The sequence below is a fragment of the Ambystoma mexicanum genome, chromosome 8, assembly GCF_040938575.1.
Source record: "Ambystoma mexicanum isolate Mex_15411 chromosome 8, UKY_AmexF1_1, whole genome shotgun sequence".
Lineage (NCBI taxonomy): Eukaryota > Metazoa > Chordata > Amphibia > Caudata > Ambystomatidae > Ambystoma > Ambystoma mexicanum.
Genome location: NC_090929.1, coordinates 164,459,737 through 164,468,007, shown reverse-complemented (window position 1 = coordinate 164,468,007; position 8,271 = coordinate 164,459,737). Strand labels below are relative to the sequence as shown.

The following is an 8,271-nucleotide window of genomic DNA, read 5'->3' as shown; positions in this document are numbered from 1 at the left end:
GGTCGCCTTCAACCCGACTTCAGCCTAACTGAGGCTGACTGAACTCTTCGAGCCTGGGGCAGTCTTTTTAAAGCTGAACAGGGCCTTTAAGGTTCAAGGCGCACAATGTTGCACAATGTTGCAATGCAAGAAGGACAGTGCACCCACCCAGTCAGTCTGATCACTGCCAAGGTAAAAAAGCAAAAAGGCGAAATAGTATTGCAACATTAAAAATGTAGATCAGTAGTCGCAATCTGTCCGGGGACCCCAGAGGCCCACCAACAGGGAGGCATAAGCACAACCCGTAGCCCTGTTGGCCTGTTTGCACCATGTTACACTAGTTATAGACTAGTTGTGCAATAGTTGTACCAGAGGGCCATAAGATGAGCCCTAATACAAATACAATATTTTCCAGGAGATGCACACGAGTTCCTGTGGGTTGTTTCGGGGGAGAGGCTGCAGGGGAAGGGAGGCCACCCTGCATCTGGGGCTAAGCGGGGTGCAGTTTGCACTCACTGCTTTACTATCAGGGTTCACCATCAGGCCTCTCAAGCTCTCAAGCCTTCCCCCTCACGTTCACCTCACGCTCACCTTCCTTCTCGCACCTTCATTTTCACAGGAACTCCCGGGACTCCAAAAAGATGTTTGGTGTGCGGTGCAGCTCACCACCACACACTTCCCACTTCACTCCTCTGTCCTTTGTCCTCGGACCTCACTCTGCATTCACAGCTTTAGTTCTAGCGGGAAGTTCTACAATAAAGGTCTAGAGATGACGGTTACAGGGGCTGTTTCTTTTCTACTGCATGTCACAATGGAGTACCTGGTTGCTCTACTCGTGCCATGTTGGCCTGCCCAGTGGCATACCAAAGCTAGCCTGACTGAGAGCGAATGGCATGCAGCTTTCAGTCAGTCCTTTCTCGACTCTAGTGCCACCCTTTAAAGTCATAACCATTGCAGTGGGGCAGGAGATGGGACTGGTGGAAGCATACACATCCTGTGGGCATTGTTTGGCTTTGTACTCACCAACTGACAGCCAGTTCCAGCCCATTTTGCATCCCAACCCACCCAAACATTCCTCCCTGGGTTCTCTTTGAACTAGCTTTAGTGCACAGTATTTTCAAACTGCAATCTGCTCTGGGCCTGCCATTCCTATTTTTAAGCAGTCTTCGAAAAGACAATGGTTTAATAGCGACTGCAAACCAGCTCCTGGTGTAGTAAAAATCTCTTAAGCTCTATCGTGTCGGCTTTTGGGGCAAGATGACGAAGGGGACACCGTCATTCGGTAAATGCCATAATAAGACGCACACACTGTGCCGTCGCTGTGGATCCAAGGCGTACCATCTCCAGAAATGTACCTGTGGCAAGTGTGGCTATCCCGCTAAGCGTAAGAGATCGTATAACTGGAGTGTCAAGGCTAAGAGACGCAATACCACTGGTACAGGCCGTATGAGACACTTGAAGGTTGTCTACAGTAGATTCAGGAATGGATTCCGCAAGGGTACAATACCAAAACCGAAGAGAGCGGCAGTTGCAGCATCCAGCTCGTCCTAAGATTTTTTGATAAATAAACTTTGCTGCACAAAAAAAAAAAATCTCTTAACAAAGTGGTCTTTCAGCCACTCAACCTAAGAGGAATGTATTTCTACAACTACTTTAAACTTCAAAAACCTCTGCTGTTAGTTTAAGGGGGCACACTGCTAGCTGTGGTTTGATGATACAGTACTATTCGTGTATGGGAAGCTGTGGAAACCATAGGGATGTTATTTTCCAGCATATAACACCGCTTATATATCACAGGCCAGTGCCATTTGGTCAGCACATCTCGTTCAGTTTCCCATCCTTACAAATGCTTACGTGCCTCTGAATTTCACTCCCCTTTCAGGGGGGAATTCAGTGTTTAAGTTTATAAACAACCAGCTGATATACTCGGCGTTGCCTGGGCTTTCATTCCCTCATAGGTACAGGTAACTGTGTGATATTTGGCGCAGATTGGTGAAACAGTGTGGAAGTGTATACGGAACAATGCTTCGGCAAGCCACAAATCCACACATTTTGCCTTTTACTGAAATCTGGGGATAGGGGTGGGGTGTCCAAATATGTCATGTAGCCAGTAATGTCTGGAGGGTCCTAACAGGTGACTGTGCAGAATCTGGTGCAGATTGGTGAAACAGTGTGGAATTTTATCGGGAACCTACGCAAAGCCACACACCCACACACTCACACATTTTCTCTTATATATGTATAGATATATCTAGAGTTCAGTCGACAGAAGCAAGAATGTAAGAAATGATCTTGAAATGTTCATCCTTCGCACTTATTAGTGTATGTAGCTCCTGGCTAAATGTGTGCGACTGCCGTTTGCACGTAGGGTTAATGCTTAATTGAGCCAAGGCACACATATAGACTTCACTGTTTCTTTTCCTAATTTTTACAGCGTTCTAAGTATGCAGGTATATCTTATTTTACCACAAAACAAAACGAAATGATTGTGTACAGTGTAAAAGCACCCTTTTGCATTCTGGGAGTTTTAGTTTAGTTGACCTCATAATAAGTATGGGCCTTTTCCCAGCATGTAAAGAAATGTTCGCAAAAAAAGCCACGACTGGTTAAAGGTGTCACACACATAACATGGGTCAATATGCCAGCCATAAATAAAGTGAAAAGCTCTTGCTTTTATTCGGATAATAGACTGCTACTCATTCCTTTGTTTTTCCAAAATTTGGCACTGGGCTTGGTTCTATGAGGATGTTCTATTCTTTTTGGTTCTTAACCCAGCCTGAACCTTTTCTCTAGTGCACTACAGAACACTGCTGTGTATTTGCAGGTAACCCGGCCTAATTCTTTTACATTTGGTGATGCAGTGAATCACTTTTCAAGGGACAAAAGATTCTGCTCTTTTATAATTCTTCTAGTCTGCTGTGGGTTTAGTTTCCAAACTCTTCTGCAGCCTTTTTTCTGGGGCATGCAAGTTCTTCTACCTCCCCCGTCTCTGCCTCTTTTTTCCACTGTTGCCTCTCATTTCTGCCTTTTAGCCCCCTACTTCTCCAATCTTAACTCAGTCTCCTCTCTTCCAGGGGCGTCGACTTTTGGTTTTCCTTGGTGGGTGGCAAAAAAAACCTGTCCCAATTTAAGAGTAGGGACTTTCATGAAAATAGCGTTTCCCGGGGGGTTCCGGGCGCCGGAGCTCCCACGTACTCGGTGCCCCTCCTCTCTTCCACCTCCATCTTGCTCCTGGTTATTTGTATGTGCAACTCAGGGTTCCTATAGCCCGAGAAAACAAATGTTGAATTGTAAACTGTCTATACATTTTGGCTTTTTTGGTTCCTTTAAGTTTCATCATTAGGTCGATGTCTCTACAAAAAGTTATTATGTCAAGGGTCCAGGCGGCATGACTGTGATAAGAGAATTTTAAGGGGAGCGGGGAGGAAAAAAGGAGGTTTGGGGGAGCAAAACCCCCAGAATATGTATTTAAAAAAAAGGGAAACCGCATTTTAATGGTCGCAAGAGAAGAAGATCTCAATGCCAGTTTTCAGATCAAAAGAAAATCAGTCAAAGTAAATCAGTCTTTTCCTCTTCAGACCTTTTAAAAAGGGCCTTTTCACATAGAACTGTATAAACGAGCAATTGTAGAAACTCATCACTGTATCATTGGATATGCATCGGTAGGACAGGACTTTTATCATTCTGCGCAGGTAAAAAACAGAAGATCATTTTTTATACTATCCTTTTTAGTCACCACATTGCTGTGAACAGGGACGTCTAACGGAAAAAAAAGTCTGTGGTGTGTCTCTGAATGAGTCCAAGTCATTCCAGATGTCAGAGTCATCATTGTACACTTTGTGTCATTTGAAAGTAAGATCAAAGTTAGGTGATCAACAAATCAAAGGGACAAGAGCAAACATATAATCCGACAACTATGGCAACAGGATGTGATATGTTTTACATGTTCTTCTTCTAACGTCCAATTCTTTGCCCATTCTTTATCTGCCTTTCACAGTTGCAATTGTAGTTTGTTGCAGTAAACATTTGGAATTATGAGCCGACAAACCAGAGTTCATGGGTCCATAGTGATGACTGTGAGCAGCTGTTCATTAGGCAAGACTGTCACACAGAGGCTTCTGAAGAAGTCATCCATTGGAAGGGTAATACCTTGGCACCGGCATGCCTCGGACATCATCTGTGGAAGACGATAGCATATTTATTTTAATAACAGTAGTTATTTCATGCCTGGTTCCACCCCCTTAAGAAATCATACACATCCACTGTACATTATAAACGGTATTCTAGTACATATTTTTCAACTAGTCATTATTTTGAAAAAGCAATGTGACCACACCATGAATTTCCATGCAACTCAAAACTTTCCATACTTACAGCACAGTTGTCAATTGCAGGTTCTGTGGTTCATCTCTCTCGGCAGCTCTGAAGCCTGTCCCCAATGAAGCAAAAACTATATGTTTCATGTTCTCATGCTCTTGTGGCTGAAAATGGACAAAGTGAATAACCCTAGTGGTTACATGTTTTAGGTATTGTCACTCCTTTATACCCGCTTTCACACTAAAAATACACAAAGTGAATAACCCTGAATGTTACCTTTTGTATGCGTTGGCACAACTTTATACTCTCCATTGCAGCTTTAGATTTTGGTTTGCCGGGTGAATGGAATCCGAAAGCCTCCACAGATATAAAGAACTCCCTGTTTTCTCCAATTTAAAATCTTGATCAAAGCTGCGAATATCAACACCTGTTATTGACCAGTGAGAGATGCAAAGAACACATTGCTTGGTGCAACTGTTTTATTTCTCTTCTGAAGTGGGAAAAGTGAACAAAAGGCTCCCACCAATCCCCTCTCAACCATGGCCTAGAGGATCACGGCCCAGACACCCGCCACGAGAGGAGTTTGCCCATCTCCCAGACGACCAAATACCCTGGTACAAGAACATACGGATGTGCCCACTCGCATGCCCACCCGCATGCCCACCTGCCTGCCCTGCACATGCCGACACCTGCGGCATGGATGAACTCGACTAAACCATCCAGCACCAAATCAACACATCGTTAGAGATGCCATGACGACCTAGCTAACGGTCAGCACACTCGTGCAACATACACATCGGACACTCCCACACCAATCCACACGAAGAACACTCAGTGCTATGACGTAGGTGACGGACACACCCACAGACGTGCATCTTTATTATTTTTAACATAGGCTTCTCAAATGCAGAAACGCAAGACGCATAATGAACTTATCTAAAAATGCTTGCTCACGCTTCTTCTAAAACCATGTACCATAATGAGGAATATAACGGAGACACGATACTGGGGATAGAGCAATATGATACCGTAACCTAAAGCGCTCTGCATCAAATGGTTCCACCCATGCACCAGGCCCAAGTAGGCCGCAAGCAAAAGCTTCCATGAACATTAAATGAGCAAGGGTTCGGTTGCTGACCCTGCAGAATGAGCCCAGCGAAAGCAGACATTCAAGGGCACAACGTTGCAAACTCTCATTCCGCAAGCCGACGCCAAGGACGCACCTGCAAGATAAGCCAGGCACACAGTGAGAAATATAATATTAATTGTGCAGAATTCTGCCTCAACAACGGTCCCCACCTCACGTGACCAAGCCGAACTTGATATGGTGCCAAGCCCAGGAGGAAAAAGGCGTCTGGATCCCCCCGTCTCAAGACACAGGCAGATACAATTAAGCGACTCAATGGACATCTGCGGCGGTGGGAGTAGTCGGCCTTCCTGCTTATGAATAAATCCTCACATTGTCTGCACATACCCATAGTGAAACATTGTTGCAAATGACAGGTGCACCGCGAGCTGGGAACAGCGATGGTCCCAGACTGGGGGGCTCGCGGGTGAACCAATCAGAACATGGGACCCTTATCACTGACGCCATTAACATTGACCAATCCTCAGGGGTCTTCATGTAACAATTTTTATGTATCAAACTGAAGGGACAACCCAAGTATACCACCTGACTGACCCTTAACCAATAACCACGTCCTCTATATGTATGCTATACTAACCCTACCACTCGGGGAACCAATCCAGAGTGGCGATAGGTTTTTTGTTAATTTTGCTAAGGTGACGCAAGTAGCGCGTCATGCTAAGGTAAAAAGGGCCTGCGAGCCCCACGCTGCGGAGTGAGTGTCAGGACGGACGCGTACGATCCTTGGCCATCCCTGCCGTTTTGTTTAATAAACAGCAGAATCACCTTGCTTCTTGCGTGTGTCTCATACTCTATCTCTTTGGGATATACGGGAGGAGTTGGGGCCTCCCTGCCCGGAAGTCCGCGGAAGGCCCAGCCGGCCCCGGGAGAATTTCCCCCCGACAAGTTGGAGGCACTGCTGAGATCTGTTTAAGGTCCGCTTTTATTTTTATTTTTCCAAGTGCTCCCGTTGCGAGGAGGCCCGGCGGCGCGGCCCCCTCTGCCGCTGCCCCCTTTTGAGGACTACAGGACCATCGCGGAACTGCGAGAAGACTGGACAGCGCAATCCGGATATTGGCCCTCGGGAGCCGGTTGAGAAGTATCCCGCCCGCGGTTGGCGAGTGTACAGACGTAGTCCAGACGAGGGGAGGTGGCGAGCCGCTTGGAGGGGTGCACGCAGTCGAGCGGCCCCACATCAAGAGAACTTGGTGAGTATGCCACGCCCAACAAGCAATGTGAAATTGTGAGGGAGGGGGGAGGAATTGAATACGGGAGGTGGGAGGTGTTGCACAGGTGCGCGGCGAAGGTTTGATAATTTAGTGTTGGCAATGAAATGAATGGTAGCCGGACGAGCGTGAGAGCAGTCCGCTACTTACGGGAGAGAAGGGGGCGGAGCACGAAAACATCACGTACGGCCGCTCATAGACACTGATTGGCCTAGGTCGCGACCACGTGTAAGGTTGCGTGTGTGCGGTTTCCTACGATTTGGCAATTATTGATCAATAAGTAGATGAGGATACCTATTGTTCGAGCAAGAAACTCGATAGATAGATGACGTTTCCCTGTAGGCGGTAGCTAGCTAGTTGCCCAATACGGAAGATAATTGGCTGGTTAAGCCCTCCTGTCGAGGGGCGTATCACACGCGAGGCGACGCAGTGTGCGCAGTCCGATTATATTGTTGATTACCTTGTTCCAGGAGTGACAGGAAGACAGCTGTGGGGTAACGGGGGTAGATTGCAAGTGTATTTTGGACTTAAAGAATATATGAAGAACTTACCAGTAGTCTGAAGGGATCGGTGATGTCACCAGCAGGGCTTACATAGGACATCTCGAGAACCAGGCATCTTTATTTTTGAGTGGCGGGGAGGAGAGCTGTGTTAAGGGCGTGGAAACGGAGGTAGACGGTAATGCGTTGATCGGGGGAAGGCGAAAGGAGGTACGTGGCTGCGCACGGAGAACGCCGGTCACGGCAAGTGCAGAGGAGGGAGGAGGAGCGAGTGAAAGTAGGACGGCGGTATAAGAACGTCACAAGGGGCACGCAGCCGCAGGGGGCTACGTGCGCCTCGGCCGCAGGGGGCCGTAAGGGTGTTGTATAAAGGAAGAAACGAAAGAAAAGAATATACAAATGTAAATACTATATTTTACTATTTTTTCCTTAGCGGACTATCGCAAGTCCCCAAACTTACGGGGCCAGGTAAAGATACAAGGCTGTATATTGTAAACTGCTAGTGAGATAACCGCTACCAAATAGGGGAAGGGTAACAAGTGGAGCGCTACTATGTCATACGGGACAGGATCGGGGGGTTGGGGGAACACCCTCACTACCCCGCTGCAACACATATGTAAAACACTATCACCCCATAGGGAGAAATTGATCAAGTACAGCATAGAATGGACACAGGGGACGGACAACAAAATGACGACACCATGGCCGCCTAATGGTAGCTTCGATCCATATACCCAACACTCATTATTAAACCATCTGCACAATACATACAAGGGGAAGAAGTTAACGCACCACGTGGAGGTGTTCAACTTATGGAGGATGTTCCAAGGGTCCCGACCAGGACCGAACGGAATGTTCATTGTAGGGGAAACAACGGGAGATAAGGAGATTAAGGAGGAGGGAGAGAATGGGGAAAAGGAAAGTGAAGGAACACAGAACACGGGGAAAGGACAAGAGGGAGGAGAAAAGAGTGACAACTCAACCGGAAATGAAATAAAAAAGGAACAGAGCGACGATATACCTCTAGCGAAGGTAGTGAAAACAGAGGGAGGGGGGTTGTATCCTTTAAGAGAACTAGGGGAAATAGCAAGAGAACAATTAAGGGCGGCTGAGGGGTACTCGA

At 46.8% G+C, this 8,271-nt stretch overlaps 1 protein-coding gene across 1 annotated transcript; it reads left to right on the top strand.

The window, feature by feature from the left end:
* Positions 1–1,215: 1,215 nt before the first annotated feature.
* Positions 1,216–1,563, top strand: LOC138473561 (large ribosomal subunit protein eL37-like). Its single transcript, XM_069612151.1, has one exon. The coding sequence runs from the start codon at positions 1,237–1,239 to the stop codon at positions 1,528–1,530; it is 294 nt and encodes a 97-aa protein (XP_069468252.1). The 5' UTR covers positions 1,216–1,236; the 3' UTR covers positions 1,531–1,563.
* The last annotated feature ends 6,708 nt before the right edge of the window (positions 1,564–8,271 follow it).

Excerpts from the sequence above, each read along its gene's own strand:
- LOC138473561 (XM_069612151.1), top strand. The coding sequence starts at position 1,237 with ATGACGAAGGGGACACCGTCATTCGGTAAATGCCATAATAAGACGCAC.